This window comes from Vitis vinifera, chromosome 18 (genome assembly GCF_030704535.1).
Source record: "Vitis vinifera cultivar Pinot Noir 40024 chromosome 18, ASM3070453v1".
Classification (NCBI taxonomy): Eukaryota; Viridiplantae; Streptophyta; class Magnoliopsida; order Vitales; family Vitaceae; genus Vitis; species Vitis vinifera.
In genome coordinates this window covers 19277249-19301280 of record NC_081822.1, presented here as the reverse complement: position 1 = coordinate 19301280, position 24032 = coordinate 19277249, and the positions used below count along the sequence as shown (strand labels likewise).

Sequence of the window (24032 nt, the reverse complement as noted above, 5' to 3'; positions counted from 1 at the left end):
GGAATCCACATGGACTAGAAATTACCATGTGGGCCTAAACCATGACTATAAATGGGTTAACTTGGTGGTAGCAAAGTTGGGCCCTACCAACATGGTATTATTATAATCTGCGTGGCCTATTACATGGTGAAAAATATATGGGTATTGCTTTGAATACCCCTTGAATAATTGAAGTCCAATAAAGAACATCGAGAGGGGGTAAATGAGTGATTTTAAAATTTAAAAAAAAAATATTTGTAAATTATGATCACTTTTTTTTATCCAAAATATTATAAGGATAACTTGGATATTCAAATAGGATTTTACCCCAATAAAAATCTTATTTTTATGGTTAATTGATATCCAAAATTAATAACATATGTTGAAATATGTTAGGAATAATAATGATAACCACCATAATAACCAAACTAACAAACTCAACAACAATCCCAATAACCTTAATAACAAATTAACCAACCAATTCAATATCTTCAATCCGAATATAAGCATGAATAAATATAAATATGAATCTTTTAGGATTGTCTTGTAAGATATTAGGTTAAAACAAATTAACCTATTCTAAGCAATTCAAACGTAACATCAAATATAAAGAAAAAGATAATGAGGCACATGATTTTTATGTAAGAAACCCCTACAAACTATGGAGATAAAAAACCACGAGGTCTAAAACCTATAAATTGAAATCCACTATTTGAAATCAAGTCACATAGATTTACTTGATTGCTTTACCTTAAAGGCTTACTCTCTAGTACCTACAACTTGATACATGTCTAGGACATAGCAACTACTTATTGCTCCCTAGTAGATCCTTTGATCCTTTCAAAAGGATAACGGTTTTCAACCAACAATTCAAATAATAGAATTCTTGAATAAAAGAACAGGAATGGTGTGGCAAATTAGGTTTTCCTCTCAAAGAGTACCTATAAAGAATGAGAGGTCTTTAACAATTAGATCTCTACCATCTCTAATCTCTTAACCCAATTCTCTAACCCTCAAAGGATTATAAAAGAGGTATTTATAGGAAAAAGCTAGAAGGATTTCAGTATCAAGTTTCCAAATTAGAGTTGGTTTGAAATTCATTCAAAATATGTTTCTAAACTCGATAGGACTATCATGACTACTTGAGCGGACTTAGGCTACTAGCTTGAGTGCTCTAACTGCTTGAGTGGGATTAACCACTTGAGCACTCTAACCGATAAAGTGGTCCTTACTTTTTGAAAAAAACATTTTTTTAAAATCCTTTTAAGCTCTAAAACGATACTGAACCTTTTATACCTCAAATAAGCCTTTATATGCCACTGGATTTCTGAGAAAATCCATGCAAAACCACTAAGGAAAACAAAAAAAATTGTTGGTTTTTTTTTTTTGCTCCCTGTGTTTTTTGGATCTGTTCTAGGGGTCTCTTTGCTTTTATGCCACTAGATTTAAATTTCACGAAACTAAAATCCACGATTTTTGAGCTAGGCTGAAGAACACAACCTTTGGCTGCAAATCATGATCAGATTACCAAATAGCCTCTTATTTATTTTATTTTTTTAAAAGAAAAAAGAATTGGACAGATTTTAAAAAGCATCTTATTGTGTGTGGGCTAGACTGGTAGGAAATATCGGGAAATTTCCCAAAAAAGCAGTAAAAATACCTTTAAATACCAAAATATAGGTGATATTTCCGAAAAATTACCGAAATTTCTGTCGACCGATAATCGGTGATGAATAACGTGTCGGGGCTAACCGACAAGCGAAATTTCTGAGAAGTATCGTCGAAATTTTTTGATATTCCTTTACTTAAAATTATTATTTATAAAATAACACATACTTTTAAAATAGAATAATAAATATATTCTTTAGTGAAGAAAGATTTTAAGGTGCATTGTCTAATTAAGGAACTTTAGGTCAAATTAATCATTTGAGCAAATAAAATATAAGTTATTAAAATTGTTGTTGTTTAAACCAAACTATTTTATTTTTAAAAATCAATTTAAAATTATATTTAAAAAAAATGATTTTAAAAAATAAAAAATAAAAACCCTAGTTTAAATTTAAATTAGAACCAAAACTCCTTATCTAGACTTATTCCAAATTAAATAATTTTCCATTTATATTTACATTTTGAATTTGATAGTATTTGTTATATCTTATATTACATAAAGGAAAAAATTTAAATTCATAACACTATATATGTATGAGTTTCTTAATTATGTCGACATGTTTTAAAATTGAGGGTACAAACTTTAGTCTCTATATTTGCTAACAAAATTAGATATTACATTTTTTTAATAAGTTTTTTTATATATTTTCCTTACTTATAGTTATTAAATCTAAGGAAAAAAATTGAAAATAAAATTATGAATATTATTAAATAAAAATAATTATACATAAATGATATGGATCATCACTTTATGATTAAATATGTTTGAAAATTTTACAAATTATTATGAAAGGTTAAAAATATTATCATGCATATCAATTTTTATCCCATTGTTTTTTTTTGCTCAAATTTCCATATTACGTAGGTGACAAACTCTAGAACAATTATGTTTATGGCATACTGAAATATTTTTCCCATCACCCATTTTACCCAAAATCCTTTTATACCACACTCAACATCAAACATTGAGTTTGTTGACAAGTCCTTAAAATAATGTGAGATTTGATTCATTGAATTAGTCTAGTAACTTCTAAAAATAATTTAGAATTCAAAATTGTCTTGGAATGCATTTGTTACTCCTTTGCATACAATTATTTTAAAAAATTAATTTAATTAACCTCACTAAGATAAATAAATAATAAAAATGAGAGAAAGAAGGATGGCAACTTTACATGGATGAATTTTATAAAACAAAAAATTATAGGGATTAAATGAATGAGAGAGAGGAAAATTCCATGGATTTGAGAATTCATAACTCATATCTTGGAATGAAATTCCTAATATTTTAATTGGATGGATAATAATATCTAAATAAAAAAAGAGACTAAATAATAATGATAACGATAATACCAAGTAGGACAAAAACCATCCTTAAATACGAAGAAGGTGGTAATTGTTAATTAATCATAAAGTTTATTGATAATATAGAGGTATTATTAATGTTATTTAAAGATAGAGTATATAGATCATCAATAATAACAATGATAAATGAGGACCTTATATAATTTTTTAGAAATGCCTCCTTTTGAATATTCCATTGTACAAAATGTCCAATATTTTTCATCATTTGAATCATCATTTTTGCCAAGAACACAATGACCAAGTTCAGGATGATCTTTGCAATATCTTCCATCTTGTTAGCTAACGACTTTCTTTCAAACTAAAAACATGAATAATAAAACCCATCAATATGTTAATGTGTATAGGAACCAATTTATAATTTCATTTGTGTTGAAGTTTGTTTTCGTGCATTTTAGGCAAAAGATTTTAGAAATTACGAAACATTACAAAACTAACTTCAGCATATATATATATATATATATCAAATCTTGTTCTTTTATGGTGTCAAAGCCATAAAAAGCTTCAATAAGAAAACACAAAAAATGTAGCATTATTCCTATATATATATATATATATATATATATATATGAAAAATACAACATGTTATTCATTCAAATCTTATTCTTTTATGGTGTTAGAGCCATGAAAAGCTTCAACAAACAAACACAAAATCTAGTATTGTTCTTTTTTTTTTTCAATAATGGTTGAACCTCAAAACAACCCTATTATCATCAATGTTTTTCCACTCACTCATTTGGGTTTTCTACTAACAAAAAGGCACCACTACAACGACCACTTTTCTGTCTTAATTTATGTTCCAAACTTAGGTACGTTATTAATTCTCCATCAGGATTGCGGCTTTATTGTCAGTATTTCATTTTTTTCTTCAATTTTCTTAGGAATCCACATGGACCAGAAATTACCATGTGGGCCTAAACCATTTGACTATAAATGGGTTGACTTGGTGGTAGCAAAGTTGGGCCCTGCTAGCATGGTATTATTATAATCTGTGTGGCCTATTACATGGTGAAAAAAATATGGGTATTGCTCTAAATACCCCTTGAATAATTGAAAGTCCAATAAAGAACATCGAGAGGGGGTAAATGAGTGATTTTAAAATCTTATTTTTATGGTTAATTGATATCCAAAATTAATAATATATATGCTGAAATATGTTAGGAATAATAATGATAACCGCCATAATAACCAAACTAACAAACTCAACAACAATCCCAATAACCTCAATAACAAATTAACCAACCAATTCAATATCTTCAATCAGAATATAAGCATGAATAAATATAAATATGAATCTTTTAGGATTGTTTTGTAAGATATTAGGTTAAAACAAATTAACCTATTCTAAGCAATTCAAACATAACATCAAATACAAAGAAATAGATTATGAGACACAAGATTTTTACGTAAGAAACCCCCACAAACTATGGAGATAAAGGTCTAAAACCTATCGATCAAAATCCACTATTTGAAATCAAGTCACATAGATTTACTTGACTGGTTTACCCTAAAGACTTACTCTCTAGTACCTACAACTTGATACATGTCTAGGACATAGTAACTACTTATTGCTCCCTATTAGATCCTTCGATCCTTTCAAAGGGATTATGGTCTTCAACCAACAATTCAAATAATTGAATTCTTGAATAAAAGAATGGGAATGGTGTGGCAAATTAGGTTTTCCTCTCAAAGAGTACCTATAAAGAATGAAAGGTCTTTAACAATTAGATCTCTACCATCTCTAATCTCTTAACCTAATTCTCTAACCCTCAAAGGATTATAAAAGAGGTATTTATAGGAAAAAGCTAGAAGGATTTCAGTATCACAAGTTTCCAAATTAGAGTTGGATTGAAATTCATTCAAAATACATTTCTAAACTCGATAGGACTATCATGATTACTTGAGCAGACTTAGACTACTAGCTTGAGTACTCCAACCGCTTGAGTGGGATTAATAGCTTGAGCACTCTAACCACTTAAGTGGTCCTTACTTTTTGAAAAAACATTTTTTAAAAACCTTTTAAGCTCTAAAATGATACTGAACCTTTTATACCTCAAATAAGCCTTTATATGCCATAAGCTAAACCTTTTTAGACATATGTGACTTCTTGGTTGGACAAACAATAACCCTTGATCTTCAATGGAAAGTAAGTCTAAAAAGACTTCTAAGTCCAAACATATATTGAAACAAAATTGCCAACATATAAACAAGAATCAATGTCCTAACACATAGTTAACATCAATTGATTACTTCACATGGGAAAATACTTTTTAGTTTTTTCATGAATAAAAAGAAATTAAAGAGAAAATTTTAATAGGTAGAGTTCCAAAATACAAACCTAACAAAAACAAATACCATGTCTCATTGACACATATATATCTTAGGTTTTATTGTTTTATATCAATTTTTTTATTTTAAAAAAATAAAGATAAAATTTAAAAGGTAGAGTTCCAAAATACAAACCTAACAAAAAATAATACCACATCTTGTTGACACGTATATATTTTAGGTTTTATTGTTTTATATCAAAATTTAAAGGCATGATGTGTAGCTAGTTGCTTTAAAGTCATGATGCTTTGAGGGCTAGTGGAAGATTGTTAGGACAAAGCCCTTGAAAGCATGACATGATGTAATAAACTTGTGGATTTTATCATTTATTAATTTCCAATTCACTTTTATCTATCCTAATTCCATGCATTACATTTTTTAAAGTATTTTGGTTTGCATCTCTTATATTGTACATGACTTGAGTGCACTACGAGTTGCATAGAAGATACAAATCATGGGTTCCTTGTAAGTAGATGATTTGTTCATTTTCAGTTCATAGGACTCATTAGAGGTTGTAATGCACTACTTCTTAATTGGAGGGATGACTAGTCTTTACCATTAGGATGATTTTCCCATGGTGAATGCACTAGTGTATATGGTTACACATTAAACAAGACCTACAGTCAATCATAACATAAGATTATCAAATAGTCATAACTTCATCAAGCTACTTCATTATGTTGTCTCTCAACCTTGAGAGAATATTGAGTTTATGCTAAAGTTAGCAATGGCTTTGACCTATAGGCGAGATCGTATGTTGATCATATATTATTCTGTATTGATGAAGGGAAAAACCCGGATCTCTCCATTTCCCAAGTCTAGATCAGGTTAGGAACATACATAACTATCCTAGCCTTTTTCTAAATCTTATGCCCAATGGAAAAATAGAATTTTTATACTTTAAAAGGATTCAAAAAGTGTTAACGAAAACCATACCTTAGATTCGAATGTTCTCAAATCAAATCCTCATGGTGAAAATGAATATCGAAATAGCAAAAGTCTTGTAAACCTGAAGTCTTCCACTCGATGACTCAAACCTTGATCTTGTCACACTTTTGGTGGGGAGAAAAAGAGGGTAGAGGCTATGGCTCTCAATCTCTTTGGATGGTGGAAGACAATAGCTATGGAAACCCTAACCCTTAGGGGGTATTTATAGGGTTCCTAAGTGGGCTTAAGTGACCCAAGCCCATATGGGCTTGGGTCACTTAATCTAACCCAAAATGCGTTCTAATTGATTAATTAACCCAACAGGGCCTACAAATTAATTAATTAGCCCAATTTAGAGACCTTGTTTACTTGCTCTTATACAACCTTGTGTAATTACCAAAACGCTTTTATGCACAAAAGTGAACCTAGAGCCAATCTGACCCTCATAACCCATGCCAATAAGGTATATGACTTCTTAGTAGGGACCACTAGAACCCATAGGAATACTAGCTCCCTCATAATCCAATTCTAAAGTTGATTCAACATGTCACTATAGAGAATCAATTGAACTCTAGTATCCTATGTAAATAACAACGAGACACCAAGTGTTCGAGTCTGTGACCTGCTATCCATTGTGTTTTGTCTACCCATGAACTAGTGTCCATAGTCTACCAAGGTGAAAGCTATCAGCCTTTCAAGACTACCTCTACCATCCTTAAGTTACAAATCATCCTATTGTATATTCAATTGACATATCATACCTCTACCACTTAAGGAACTACTATGACCATAATTTCCATGAACACACCTCCTTAGGATCACCCAAGGGGACATACTATTGTTAGGATATAGTCCTTAAAAGTATGACATGATGTAATAGATTTGGAATTCATTATTTATTTAATGATGTTCCAATTTCACTTTTATCTATCCTTATTCCATGTATTATACTTTATGAGCATTCTTGTTTGCATTTTTTGCATTATACATGACTTAGGTGCATTAAGAGTTGCACAGAAAATCTAAGTCATAGGTTCCTTACAAATAGATGACTTGTTCACAATCGGTTCATGGGTCTAGGCAACCCATGAGAGGTTGTAGAGCACTACCTCCTAATTGGAGGGATGACTAGTCTTGGCTATCGGGATGAGTTTCCCATGGTGAGTACACTAGTGTATGTATGGTTACACATTGGACAAGACCTACGATAAGTCATGACTTAAGACTATCAAGTAGTCATGACCTCACTAAGATGCTTTATTATATTGTCTCTCAACCTTGAGAGAATATCGAGCTTATGCTAAAGTTAGTAATGACTTTGACCTACAGTGAGATTGTAAGCTGATCATATATTCCCTATGAATTAGGTCATTGTTGATGGAAGTTAATAGCAATAGGTATTCTCTATAGAGGCACCATGATATCTCTTGGAATTAAGACAGTGTGTCCCCTTGGGTGATCCTAAGGAGGCGTGTTCATGAAAATTATGGCCATAGTAGTTCCTTAAGTGAAACTTGACATAGTCTCTTTGAGAGCTAAGATATGTCAATTGAACACACAATATGAGGATTTGTAACTCAAAGATGGTAGAGGTAGTCTTGAAAGTCTGACAACTTTCACTTTGTTAGATTATGGACACCAGTTCATGGAGAGACTAACCACAATGGATAGTAGGTCATGGACCCAAGCACTTGGTGTATCATTGTTATTTACATAGGATATTGAAGTTCAGTTGATTTTCTGTAGTGGGATGTTGAATCAACTTTAGAATTGGATTATGAGGGAGCCAGTGTTCCTATGGGTCCCAATGGTCTTTGCTCTGAGCTCATATATCTTGTTGGCACAGATTATGAGGATCGGATTAGCTTTAGGTTCACTTTTGTGCATAAGGGTATTTTGGTAATTATGCAAGATTGCATAGGGGTAAGTGAACAAGGTCTCTGGATTGAGCTAATTGATTAATTACTAAGCCCTATTAGGTTAATAAATAAATTAAGATCCGTTTTAAGCTAGATTAAGTGACCCAAACCTATGTGAGCTCAAGTCACTTAAGCCCACTTAGGAACCCTATAAATACCCCTTAGAGGTTACGGTTTCTATAGTTTTTGTTTTCCACCATCTAGAGAGATTGAGAGCCATAACTTCCACCATTTTTCATCCTCATCAGAAGTGTGCCAAAATCAAGGTTCGAGTTATCGGGAGGAAGATTGTGGGTTTACGAGATCTACTACGACTTTGGAGTTATCTACCTTGATTAGAATCAATCTAGGAGCATTCAGATCAAAGGTATGGGGCTTTATTCTCTAAATCTATGTTTTCTTTGGTATTCTTCTTATTTTTTATTACCTGTTTATTTGTTGCAATAGATTTAGAGAACCTAGGATAGAGTTGCATGCACCCTACATGATCCAAGGCATGGGAATAGAGTAATCCGGGGTTCCCAAAAACTGTCTCAATCCCAAGACATATCGTGGTGCCTCTATTAAGAATACCTATTGTTACTGGCTTCCATAAAAAATGACCCAATCCACATGGAATATATGATCAGATTACGATCTCGCTCGTAGGTCAAAGTTATTGCTAACTTTAGCACAAGCTCAATATTCTCTCAAGGTTGAGAGACAACATAATGAAACAACTTGGTAAGGTCATGACTAATAGCCTTAAATCATAACTCACTGTAGGTCCTGTTCAATGTGTAACCATACACACTAGTGCACTCACCATAGGAAACCCATCTCGATAACCAAGACTAACCATCCCTCCAATTAGGAGGTGGTGCACTACAACCTCTAATGGGTTGCCTAGACCCATGAACTGGTTCTGAACAAGTCATCTATTTTCAAGGAACCCACCACTTAGATCTTCTATAGAACTCCTAATGTACCTAAGTCATGTATAATGCAAAAGATGCAAGCAACAATGCTCATAAAGTATAATACATGGAATGAGGATAGATAAAAGTGAAATTGGAACATCATTAAATAAATAATGAATTCCAATTTTATTATATCATGTCATGCTTTTAAGGGCTCAATCCCAACAATTGATTGGGTCATTATTGGTGGAATTCAATAGCAATAAGTATCCTTAATAGAGACATTTGGATTAAAATAAAGTGTTCTCTTAGGTGATCCTAAAGAGGTGTATTCATGTAAACAATGGTTATAATAGTTCCTTAAGTTGAAACTTAACATAAACTCTTAAAAAGTTAAGATATGTTAGTTGAACACATAATGATTGATTTGTAACTCAAGGATAGTTAAGATAGTCTTGAAAGGTTAATAGTTTTCACCTTGTTAAACCATGGACATAAATTCATAGGGAGACTAAACCAAATGGATAATAAATTATGGACCTCAGCATATAGTGTCTCATTGTTATTTACATAGAGTACTAGAGTGCAATTGATATTATATAGTGGGATGTTGAATCAATTTCAAAATTGGATTTTAAGGGAGTTAGTACTATTTTATAGGTTTCAATGATTCCCGTTGGAGCTCATATACCTTGATGACATGGTTTATAAGGGTTGAATTTGCTTTAGGTTCACTTTTGTGCATAAAAGCATTTTTGTAACTATACAAGGTTATACCAGGGTTAGTGAACAAAGTCTTTGGATTGGGCTAATTGATTAATTAGATGACTTTATTAGGTTAATTAATCAATTATAACTCAATTTGGGCTAGATTAAGTGACCTAAGCCCATGTGGGCTCAAGTCACTTAAGCCTATTTAGCATCCCTATAAATATCCCCTAAGGGTTAGGATTTCCGTCACTTTTTTGTCTTCCACCTCCACAGAAAGAAAGAGACATAGCCTTCATCCTCTTTTCTTCCCCACTAGTTGAGTGTCAAGATCAAGGAAGAGTCATCGAGTGGAAGATCTTGGGTATTCAAGACCTTTGATGACAACGATCTTCATCTTCACCATGTGGAATAGATTTGAGAACATCTAAATCTCAAATATTGTTTTCTATAACAATTTTTAAATTTTTTTATGATTAAAAATGTAATTTTCCACTATGCATAGGATTTAGAAAAACTTAGGAAGTTTTTGCCTGTGTCTAACCTAACTATGGGATAAAAAACGAAGAGACCTAGGTTTCCCTACAAATAGACACTCAACAAAAAGGTTATCAAGCTTGAATTTATATAAACCATCATAAAGAGTATCAAAACAAATGAAATGATTAAGTTTAAACAAATTGAAACATTCATTCCCAAATTTAAAAGAATATCTATTTGAATCAAATCTCAATAAGGAAACTAAATTTCGGGAAACATAAGGGACATAAAGAGTATGAAAGAGGTCTAAATGATTTATAGCGTCAAAAATCAAATGATAGGTTCAATAAGAGCTTTGACTCGGTTCCCAATGAAAATAAACTTTTCATTTGGATTTGTGGTTGGGTCATAAGGAATCCCTGCATCATATTTGAAACATGAGTAGTACAACCAAAATCAATCCACCAAGTATTATAAGGAACTTCAACCAAATTTGATTGGAAACTAAAGCACTAGGCTTACCTTTCTTTTCAAACCATGCCTTATATTTTAAACAATCTTTATTGTGGATTTGGGAAAATTACACTTTTATCTTTAATGCTCCTTGTTTGCCCTTTCCATTCTTCTTTTCAAGTTTCTTTCCAACTCCTTGTTGACCTATGAGATTACTAAAGTGAATTCCTTGTTTTTTAAGCCTTGCTTCCTCTTGAATAATCATACTTAAGTTGCAACTCATTTGCATTTCACTTATCCTTAATAGTGTTGTAATTTATTTGGAATGGACCATATTCAAGAGGTAATGAGTTAATGATAAATTGCACAAGGAAACTCTCACTCACTTCCAATCCCATGGGCCTTAGTTTTGTTACTATGTTTATCATCTCAATGACATGTTGATGCATGGTACATGAACCATCAAACTTAATGGTGGTCAAAGTACCCATTAATATACAAAAAAGCGACATATCGGAAAAATCAAGCTGAGAGCGCTCTTCGACAAACTTCATATATTCCTTAGTTTAGTTTTAGGAATTATGAACTTGATGTTGTTTGTTGTAGTCATTTGCATGAACATTAGGTTTAGTCTATTTGATCTTTCCCAAGCTTTATGGAAAGATCTATGTTTATCACTATTGGAATCAATAATAGCAATTGGTTTCTTAATTTGAAGTGTTAAATCAAGATTCAGAACATTTAGGTGAAACTAAACTTGTTCACACCAACCAAGAAAATTAGGCCCATTAAACATTACAACAGACAAAACTTGCAAATGAAGAGAAGCAAGCATAGATACTACAAATTGACTTTGCCCGTCAGCATCAAACCAAATTCATGCATGGAACACGGAATATATTATAAACATATGATAGTGTAATGCATGCAGTAACATCTTTAGGGTATGATCTCCCCTGATTAGAAGTTAGCCATGATTGTGGTGAAGACCATGAATAATAATATGCTTATAGGCATTACAAAATAAATGATTCATGCTATCAATTACTAAAATTGACAAAATTCATCGTCTTAGGCTTAGGCTTAGGCTTGATTTGTAAAATTACAAAATAAACAGAAAGCATCCCACGAATTACTGAAATGGACGGGAATCACATTATTAAGATCTATGTAATTGGTTCTCATTAATGGAAAAGATAAGATATTATTATGAACTAATAAGTTTTTTATTCATCCATCTATTTGTAATGCTTTTCTTAATATAAAAACATGAAAAACAAAAAAATTTGGACTTGTTTGTTTGATAACTATTTTTGAGAACAGTCTTATATTTTCTAGAAAAAAAAAAACATGTTTGATAACAAAAAATGGTTTTTTGTTTTCTATTCTTAAAAACAAAAAACAAAATATTTTTAGAAAACATCTTTTAATTATAATTTGTTTTTTGAATAACGTTTTAAAAAATAATTATACAAACATGTAATAGATTAAAAATAAAACACTATATATAAAAATTATTTTTAAAACATATTTAAAAATATTAAAAATAGGTTAAAAAAATATTTCTAAATAGACTTTTGTTTTACCAAACAATCGTTTTCAAAAACTATTTTTTAAAATTATTTTCTAAAATAGTAACAACACATATTATGTTTGGATACATTTTTTGTTTTTTATTTTTAAATAAAAACTTTTCAAAAAAAGTAAAATATTTTGTACAAAAATAGAGATTTATTTTATATTTTTTAAAATTAATCTAAGAAATTTTAAAATTTGGAATTGTAAAAAAAATTTTGATTCCTTATTTTTTTTAAAATAGTTTTTCAAAACTACTATATATATATATATTAACATAAGCCTCTCCAAGTTTTTGTGTCTTATATAAACATCGAATCGAGACTAAATTATTAGTTTATTTTTCAGCTAATAATAATAATAATAATAAATAAATAAATAAATCAATCAATCATTCTATGAATAACCTAAATAAAGATTGCAAAAAAAGAAAAGATTAGGAAGTGATTTAGGGAAGGGCAAATAAGAGAGGAACCACTCAAGTGCAAGAACCCATCCATAATTTTCTCTTCAATCTAGCATATAATCTCTTTCAATTTTGCCATGTGGTAGTCATTTTATGACAAAATAAATAAATTTAATCTAATTTTTTTTAAATTGTTAAAATTATGAGAATAAATTATAATTGATTAATTTTTTAAAAAAACATGTCAAATATTTATTGCATTTTAGATATTTCTAAGTTACCATAATGATCTAATTAGTTATGCATGTAGAAAGACCTTAACAATCAAAGAGTAGTCTTTGTATAGTTGCACGTGAAAAAGTAATGAGTTGCAAAATATATTAATTTGATTTTCTTTTATTTAATTTCACTTAAATTATACCACGTCTATTTAAAATATGATAAGAATTGAAAATTAAGAAATAATTTTAAGATTCCATTGATCATGTTTAAAATCAAGCATTGTTGCATTCTCTATTTCTTCTTTTATTTTATTTTATTTTATTTATTTATTTTCGTGTAAGCAGTTTTCTAACTTTATTTATTTCAAAATTATTTTCAATCATTTGTTTTTGCGAATATTAATTATCTCATGAATGAAAGTAACAAATTTTATATTTTACAAATAAACTAAAATTAATTTTAAAAATTATAAACATAAATGAAGAAAAAAATAATATCTACTAAAATAAACAAACATAAAAAAATGTTATATATTTGTAAATAATGTTGAAAGAATTTCTCAAAGCATTGTGTTAGTAAGTTAGACTCGATAACTTAGTTTGATAATTTTTTTTCTAAACATTCTTCAATTCAATTCTATGTACTTTATGAGATTTATATTAGCATTGAAGACTTGAGATTGTTGTCCATACTTAAGGCCATTCAAGTTAGTAGAGTAAATAATGATTAAATAAAATTTTAAATAACTATATGAAACAAATGCATATGTTAGTTTTAGGTTTTTTTTTTTTTTTAAGATGACTATAGGTACATGATATTAAAAAATAATAATAATTTAATTATAAAAACAACATCATCCACATGCAACCTCACGTGCATAGGATGTGTTCACCTAATAGTTTACCAAAAAATTTTAAAATACTATCAAAGCTCACAAAAGATCTTTTGCAAAATGAAACTCTAAAAATAAGAAAAGATTTGAAACTAAACAAAAGGAACCAAGAAAAAAAAGAAAAAAAGAAAATAAAAAGGTTCATCTAAAAATGAGAAAATAAAATGTTTTAATTATGAGAAAGTAAGACACATGTTGATTGTCTAAATCACAAAAATATAAAAAAGACTACGGAAACAACTTGGGATGATTGTCAGTCCAATAATTATAAGCTTGAGGATTCTTATAAGAGTAAAGATGATATTACTTTGTGTATATGAGAAAAGTCCCTCTTTAAAAATTGAAAAACCTTTAAGACCACTTTATTGAAAACTTAATTCTTGAAGGTAAAATAAATTTCTTTAAAAAAATCATAATTAGAAAACTATTAAGAATAATTTATAAGGAGACTTGGCTCTTAAAGATTTCAAGAAACTTTATTATTTCTATAAAAAATAAAAAATAAAAAATCTTTATCTTACACTATTCTAATTTAATAGATATCCTTAATTTGGAATATGGATATCAAATTATCCATGCTAAGTGTATTCCAACCAAGGATATACTTATTTCTATTATCATGCATCCAATAAGAGGAAACAAGATAATGTTTCCAACTTTCCATAAAATGGCAATCCTTTGTAGGTCAAAACTCTCTACATATGTTTCCAACTTGCATATACGAACAATCCTTTGTGGATGAAAACTCTCTAACAGGAGCCATTAATTGCACTAATTTGGAATAAAAAAATCAAGTAAAAACTCCCTCAAAGTTGTCCAAAAGAAAACTTCAAATTTGAATTTTTTTTAATCCTTAAGGTATCAGAGCTTGGTTGATGTTTGAGATGGGATCGATTAAATGTGAGATCGAAAGATTCACTGGGAAAAACGATTTCAATGTCTGGAGAATGAGGATGATGTAAGACATAAATTATCTAAACATACTCATAACAATCCTTAAATAACAATTAGATCATAAGGGGAATTGAAAACAAATCGAAAACGTACCTCCCATCATTGCCATTCTCACAAACTCACAGGTTAAAATGAGTGTCTTTTTTTTTTTTTCGGGTTTTAGGTGCTTCTAAACCTTTCTCAACTTCTTTTTAGATGGTGTTTTTTAGACTAAAAGAGATTGAAGGCTTAGGGCACCATAACCCATTAGTGGTCTGCCTTTTTAAAGACTCTTTCCATCACAGAGTCTACTTTGAGTGTGCACAAAACATTGGCCAGTGATGCGAACGTGGTTCCGAACATTAATCTCCATTCCTAAATTGATGGAATGAATGTGAACCACATTCTGAATCACATCTTCGGTAATCTTCGGTTTGTTATCGAAGATATAGGAGAAACAAAATTCCAACATTCTCACACTTGGTCCATATATTTCATCATTCACCATAGCAAGAAACAAAATACATGAATCATGGCGATAGTCCTCTAAAACCAAGTATTATCTTACATGTATCACAATGCATCATGTCTCTTAAACACTAGCCCATATAACTTAATGAATAAACACTATGTTTATTCTAAGTCCAAACATTAATGATATTTCTCAACAAATAAATAAAAGTGTACACAAAGAAAATCAAATATGAGAAAACATCACAAATAAAGTTTCATTGAAAATAACATTCATTCTTACAATGAAAATCACACAAAGGAACCTAGTCTCAATATATCTACATGATCCTTAATTTCAACAGTGGCATGTTTTTAGTCAAAAGATCATAAATTATTGATTTAGTGCTAACGTGTTCAATAACCACTGTTTTCTCTTTAACACATTCTCTTATGGCTAAATACTTGATGTCAATGTGTTTGTTTTGACTACTGTATTTGTTGTTCTTAGCCATAAAAACTGTAGTTGAATTATCACAATATATCCTCAATGACCTAAAAATTGAATCCACAACTCTAAGCCCAAAAATGAAATTCTTTAACCATACATCATGTGAGGTAGCCTTGAAACAAGACGCGAACTCAGCCTCCATGGTGGGAGTTGTAATCAAAGTCTACTTTGCGCTTCTCCAAGAAACATCACCACTAGTTAGCATAAAGACATATCCTGAAGTTGATGTTCGCGAATCAATATAGCCAACATAGTCCGAATCAGAATAGCTAATCACTTCCAAGTTATCAGTGCATCTATACATAAGCATGTAGTCTTTGGTCCCCTGATGGTACTTCATCACCTTTTTTGCAACTTTCCAGTGGTTTATACCTGGATTACTCTGATATCTTCCTAACATCACAACAACAAATGCAATGACAGGTCTTGTGCAAACCTGAGCATACATCAAGCTTCCAATAGTAGAAACGTAAGGAATGTTCTTAATTTGTTCCCACTCAAGATCATTCTTTGGGCACTGGTCCAAATTAAACCTATTGCCCATCACAATGGGGGCTATACTTGGTGAACAATCCTTCATCTGCAAAATCTCTCTAAAACCTTATTGATATAGGTCTCTTGAGATAGGCCCAAAAAACCTCAAAATCTATCTCTATATATCTTAATGCCAATGACATAAGTTGCATCGCCCATATCCTTCATGTAGCAAACCCTTATCATTGGTTGCAAGTAAGATGTCATCCACATACAAAACAAGGAAACAAATCTTACTCTCATTGACCTTATGGTATATGCATTGATCCATAATGTTCTTCACGAAACCAAATGAAGAGATAACATCATGAAACTTCAAATACCACTAACGAGATGCTTGTTTCAATCCATATATGGATTTCTTAAGCTTGCATACCAGATGCTCACCACTACTAGAGGAAAATCCTTTTAGTTGTTTCATGTAAACCTCTTCCTCTATATTTCCATTGAAAAAGGCTATTTTCACATCAATTTGTTGTAACCCTAAGTCAAAATGTGTAACTAATGTCATAATGATACAAAAAGAATCTTTCTTAAGTACAGGAAAAAAAAGTCTCCTTGTAATCGATTCATTCCTTTTGAGTGAATCCTTTAACAACAAGTCTTGCTTTATACCTTTCAATGTTGCCCAATGAATCCTTCTTTGTCTTGAAGACCCATTTACATCCAATGGATTTGGCACCATTAGGCAACTCAACAAGATTCCAGATTCCTTTAGATGCCATAGAATTCATCTCATCTTTCATAGCATCATACCATAAATTTGACTATTTGCAACTTATGGCTTGTGAAAATGTTTCAAGATCATTTTTTACTCTAATGTTGTAGTCTGATTCTTGTAGATACACAACATAATCACTAGGTATTGTTGCTTTTTCTTGCCTTGGTAAATCTCCTTAATGTTGTATCAATATTTTCTTGAGAATCATGTTGCTCAACTGGTTGTTCAACAATTTTTGGTGGATCTTGAAAACTTGATCTACTGGATTGTCATCAGTAGTTTGTGGAACTTCAATGATTGGTTATCCATCATTTGTTTGAACTTGAGGGACATTGTGAATGACAATCAATATATCACTTAAAGTGGAAGGTTGAGCATCAATATGATCTCTTTCACAAACAACGTCTTGAAATCGATCACTCCCACTAATCAAGTCATTCTTAAGGAACTTAGCATTTCTTGACTCCACAATCCTAGTGTTGTGAGATGGACAGTAGAATCTATACCCTTTAGACCTTTTGAAATATCAAATGAAATACAAACTAATGGTCCTTAGGTCTAGTTTCTTCTCTTGTGGGTTGTAAACTCTTACTTCAGACGGGCATCCCCAAACACGTATATGTTGCAAACTCAGTTTTCAACATTTTCATAATTCAATTGGTGTCTTGGGAACAACCTTTGTTGGAACTCAGTTCAATATGTACAATGTCATTTTAAGAGCTTTAGTCCACTAGGATTCAGGAAGCTTGGAGTTGCTACTCATACTCTTAATCATGTCCATTAATGTTCAGTTTCTTTTTTCTGCCACACCATTCTGGTTTGAGGAACCAGGCTTGGTGTATTGAGAAATTGTTCCATGCTCTTGAAGAAACTTCACAAGCAGACCAGGTGTTTGTCCATCCTCGGTGTATCTACCATAATATTCTCCACTTTTATATGTTCTCACGATCTTTATTTGCTTTCTGCATTGTTTCTCTACTTCAGCCTTAAAAACTTTAAAGGCATCCAGTGTTTCATTCTTGTTATGAAGTAAGTAGATATACATGTATCGTGAGTAATCGCCTATGAAGGAGATGAAGTATTTAAGACCATACATGTCTATGTTTAGACAACAAATATCTAAATGTATGATCTCTAATATGTCTGTGCTCCTCTTGGCACCCTTCTTAGACTTATTGGTCTGCTTTTCCTTAATGTAGTCCACACAAGTGTCAAAATCAGTAAAATCTAAAGTATTGAGTACTCTATCATTTACTAATCTCTTAATTCTCTACATGGAGATATGTCCTAATCTTCGATGCCATAACATAAAGGAATCTTCATTCATAACACATTGTTTTGTACCAGTGTGAACATGCATAACGTTATTAGATGTATCTTTTTGCAAACTGATAGAGAAATGACCATATGACAATGTACCATTTCCAACAAAAATAGATTTATAAAACAAACTGAAAGATGTCTCATAAAAACTAAAGGAATAACCCAAAGGTACAACTCTTGACATTGAAATCAAACTCTTAGAATATAAAATGTCTTTTCTAAATTCAAAATAAAACCACTACCTAAAACCAAACTACATGTTCCAACAACCTCCACATGTGAACGTATCTTGTTTCCTGAATAAATGCATTACTCACTTGGCATTGGCTTCCTTAGGTTTCACATACCCTGTAACGTATTTGAAACATGAATTATAGAATCAAAATCAATCTAGCATGTGTTATAAATAACATCAACCATATTAGATTCATAACAAACAAATGAGATTGGTTTACCTTTCTTCTCAAGCCATTTCTGGAATTTAGTGCAACCCTTCTTCATGCACCCCTTCTTTTTGTGCACTCTCACCCAATTCCATTTTTAGCCTTCTCTCCTCCTGAACACACATGCTTAGAAGCTCTTTAATCAACCACTTATCCTTGTGTGTGTTGTAGGATATTTTGAAGGGTCCATATTGCTATGGAAAAGTGTTCAAAATATAGTGCACAAGGAAGAAGTTAAACATTTTAACCTCAAGTGTCTTCAATTGTGTTGCAATGTCCCTCATCTGCATTATGTGCTCTCGCACACCACTCATATCAGTGAGCCTTAAGGATGAAAACTTCATTATCAGGGTGTTGACACGTGCTTTATCTGAAGTCACAAATTGCTTATCAATAGGCTTCAATAATGCCTTGACATTGTCGTGCTAATTGATAGAACCACAAATACTAGCAGAGATTTTGGTCTTTATGAACATCACACTAAGGCGATTTGATTGCTCCCATTGTTCATAAAGAGCCTTTTCAACTATAGCGCTAGTGTCAATAATGGTTGGCTTGTCTTTCCTGATAGCATAATCAATGTCCATGCAACCCAAATGAAGGAGAATTCTCTCATTCCAAACCTTATATTTATCACATTTCAATTGGGGAATGTCACATTTTATATTAGAGAAATTCGTAGGTTACACGATTTCACAAAAATTAAACATACATGCTTATAATTCAAAATTGAGACTAATAACCATATATCATGTTTTACCAATGTAAATCATGTTCCAAAATTATGAATCTAGTGACATTAACTTGTCTGTGGACTAAAGTTCTAATTTAATTAGATCCATGTAAAACCTTATGATAAAACTATCAAATTATGTTCCCTTTCCTAATTCATGTGGGTAATAAAGAAATATAATTTGATATTCCATCCTAACTAATCATAAAAATATAATAAAAATTCTTGTGGGATAAAATTTTATTACATCAAAATGATTAATTACCCGTAATGTCATTTTTCTATATATGATCCTAAAATACTTAATATATAATTTTGCATAATTAAAGATGTTGTGGCTACTCCCTAATTAATTAAAATTATGTGGATCACTTGACATTTAATTAATTCACAAGGAAACTCATATAAATTGCATGAAACCATAAGAAATATGTACACAAAGTCAATATCAATGTACTAATATTATTCAACTCAATATTGCATGTATAATAAAACAATAACTCATACACACAAAATTATGAAATAAATATCATAAGCACATAAATATCTAAAATTAAATCCATAAAGATCCTTTAAGAATTAATTTAATGTGCAAAATTATTTAACTTAATGTTGTATGCATAACAAACCATAAAAAAAATATACATACAAATAACAAAAATAAATAATTTAGCACATAAAATATCCATAAAGAAATCCGTTAATTAAAATATCTTAAAACACTAAATTTTATGAATTTCCATAAAAAATAAAAATAATAAAAAATTTAAGATTGTTGTTGGGAGGAGTCGAACTTGGGTAACAGTTGGGGAAAAGTAAGGTTGAGACCAACTAGACAGCTTTTTTTCTAATTTCTTTTTACTTATTTCTTCATTCTTTATAGTCAAAACGATATGCCCCATGTAGTCATTTTCTACCTTCAACTAGGTCTGTTTGACTCGTTTGCTACCTGAAATGAAACCTGATGGTTTTCGTGTATTCCAGACACTAGATTGATCATTTGAATCACAAAAATATTAGAAATTTAATTTCCTAATGATTTCTAAACATATTTTTCATTAAAAACTCCAAAAAACCATAAACTCCAAAATACAAAAATTCACTATATTTTTTTTTTTATTAAAAAACACAAATTGTAAAAACGAATAAGGCAAAGGCATACAAGTCTCTAATACCAACTGTGAGCTTTGTTGATCAACTTCGTTCCTTCATCTCCCATTTTAGCTCAGTTTTTGCTCTCCAATACATTGGTCCTATCAACTATTTTCTCAGAATTGAAGTCCAGCAGTGTTCCACCTATCTACACATCTCTCAACAAAAATACATTCATAACTTGTTAACAAGAACAACCATGATTGAAGGCAAGGCTACACTCACACCTAGTGCATTAGGAAAACCACTTTCCTTCTCTGATGGTGAACCACTACCTGATCCATCTCTTTACTGAAGTATAGTAGGAGCATTACAATATGTTACTATTACTAGACCAGATATATCTTTTGCTGTCAATAATGCTTGCCAATTTATGGCTCATTCGACCTCAACCCATTGGTTATCTATTAAAAGGATACTTCGGTATCTCGAGGGCGCTTCGACACATAGCCTCTTATTACACTCATCCTCCTCACTTGCTCTTCAAGGATACACAGATGCTGATTGGGCATCCTATTCAGATGACAGGAAGAACACCAGTGGATCTTGTCTTTTTCTTATACCTAACTTAATCTCCTGGTCATTTTCCAAGCAAGAGATTGTTTCTTGAAGTAATGCAAAGTCAGAATACAAAAGTCTCGCGTCCTTAACAACTGAAATTGTCTAGGTTCATTCTCTTTTAAAAGAGTTATGTATTGCTCAAACTTAACTTCCACTAGTTTGGTGTGACAACAAGAGTGCCACAGACCTTGCAGTAAATCCTGTCTTCCATGCACGCACCAAGCATATTGAACTTTATCTTCATTTCATTAGAGATAAAGTACTTCAACGTGATCTTGTCATACAATACATTCCATCCTCTGAGCAAGTAGCAGACATCTTCACAAAGCATATTCCAAGTGCCTAGTTCTTCATGTTTCGTACCAAGCTCTCTGTTGTTCCCAAACCTGTGCACTTGCGAGGGGATGATAACTATCAAGAAACATAGCAACAAATATGCACTAGTTAAGCTCCAAGATGGTTAGACGGTTGAGAAGTCTCAAACTGAAAAGTTTATAGTTAAAGAAAAGTTTATAGTTAAAGAAATTGTTATCATAAGTTGTTAGGAACTGTTAGCAACTTTATTTGTATATAAACCTAAAAGATCACTAACAAAAAGCAATGTGGATTTTCTCTTTCAAATTGCTCCATCAAGATTTCTCTCATCATGGAAGAAACAAAAACTTTTTTTTATTCTTAATTGATAGGAATTTTTCATGAAAAAGTTATAATATTTTAATTAACATTTTTAAAACTTTTAAGACTATCATTAATTCCAACTCAAAATATATACAATAAAAAAGCTAAATTTTAAAACTAGGGAAAAGAAAAAAAAATGAAAAATAAGGACAAATAGAAACTAAGTTAAAACGTCATTATTTTTTTAATCCAATAAAACTTTACATTTCTATTTTTTTTTTATTTTTTTTTATTTTTTAATTTGAAACCCATTTTTAAGGACATAACACTTTTTCTTTTAAAATTCCGAAATATTGGTTCAAATATCACAATTCATTTATTATAACAATGTTTGAATATAAGAAACATAAAAATAAAAATAAATAAATAAAAGTGGTGTTATAGAGAAATGCATAAATTAGAAAAGAAAATTCTCTTTTTGATAAAAAAGATAGATATAGAAATATCAATTTTTTACTCTCTAACATTCATACATCCTTTCATTTTTCTATTAGGCATAACTCTCAACATTCCTAAAAAGAAATTAAGAGTTAAAAAAAATATGTATAAATAAGTTTCTAATTTGAAGAATAACCACACATAAATATTTAAGATTATGAGGATTTAAAGAGAAGTAAAATAAATTATTAAAAAAAATCAATAAATAAATTAACAAATAAAATTTTGAATAATAATAATTTAATGTGAATTGAGAAGAAAAATTATTAGTCTCTCAAACAAAACTATTGAAAATTAAAAAAAGATAGAAAATAAATTAGGTTTAATTGATGAAAGTTGGGATAAGGAAAGTTATTTGTAATAAATACTAACTACATTTAGTGAGAAATAAAAAATTAATAATGGAAACCATTTTTTACTTCTATGCACTTTCTTTCTCTTTCTAATTTTTTTTTTTCTAATTTGAAATTTAAGCACGTACCATACCTATATATATCTATATCTATGTTATTCCATATCTATTACCAATAATTTGATAGAAAATTTTGAAAAACCAAGTGTGAGTAGGATTTTTCTTCTCTAAAATACCTTTTTTACATATTAAAAGTTGCTCATATGTCCTATATATTAAAAAATAGTTTTGTAAATTTTTCCTTCTTTAACATACTCTTTCTCATATTAAAAAATATTTTCATGCATTATATATTTCTTTGATATTTTTAATAAATATAATTTTTTCCTTATTAATTATCCTAAACTCTAAACCATCTATTTTTCTCTCAACATTCTTTTTCTATATTTCTTTAATATATAACATTCTTTATATATATATATATATATATATATATATATATATATATATATATATATATATGTATGTATATAAAGAATTCTAAATAATTTATTTATTTATTAATTTCTTTATAACTTTATTTACCTTTTTTAAAATCTAAACTTTGTCTTTTCATATTTCATTAATACATTATTCTTTTTAATTCTAATAAAATTTCAATTCAATGTAAATTTTATAATATTATAAAAAAAAAAATTAGAATTCTTTTAGCAGTGATTCTTAGAAATGTTTTTAACCTAAAAAGTGGTTTTGAAAAAAAAAAAATCAAGGCCCTATTTGGTAACTATTTTCGAAAATAGTTTTTAAAAAAATAGTTTTTGAGAATGTTTTTGTAGAAAAAAAAAATTTTTGGAAACCTGAAATGTTTTTAACCTACTTTTAATATTATTAATATGTTTTAAAAATAATTTTTATATCTAATGTTTTATTTTAAATCATTCTACATGTTTCTATAGTTCTTTTTTAAAACAACCCCTATAAAATAGGTGAAAACTAACATAAAACAACTAAAAAATGTTATCTAAAAACACATCTTTCTCTATTATTCTAAAAGAACACGAAATAAAAATCTCAAAACAAAGTGTTTATAATATATAGATTTGGGCATTATGTTGTCCTCTTAAACCAAACATTAGATAGAAAATTGTAAAGGTTGAAGTTGAATAGGTAAAATAGTATGTTAATAATATGTTTAGTAATAATAACTCGGTTAATTATTAGTTTATAATATACTATTCTCTTTCTTTCTTTCGTTTTTTTGGTTTTTTTTTTTTTTTTTTGGCAAACAATTTGTAACTTTGAATTGAATTTCTTAAATTTTAATCCAATAGACTTTGGAGACTGAAAAGATTTAAATGAAGATGAAGAGGGTAACAATAGTGTGTTTT

General features: G+C 30.0%; 1 protein-coding gene across 1 annotated transcript; it reads right to left on the bottom strand.

Annotated features, from left to right (window-relative positions):
* Positions 1-15872: 15872 nt before the first annotated feature.
* On the bottom strand, positions 15873-16289 carry LOC132253132 (secreted RxLR effector protein 161-like). The gene has a single exon (XM_059734534.1). The coding sequence runs from the start codon at positions 16287-16289 to the stop codon at positions 15873-15875; it is 417 nt and encodes a 138-aa protein (XP_059590517.1).
* Between the last annotated feature and the right edge of the window lie 7743 nt (positions 16290-24032).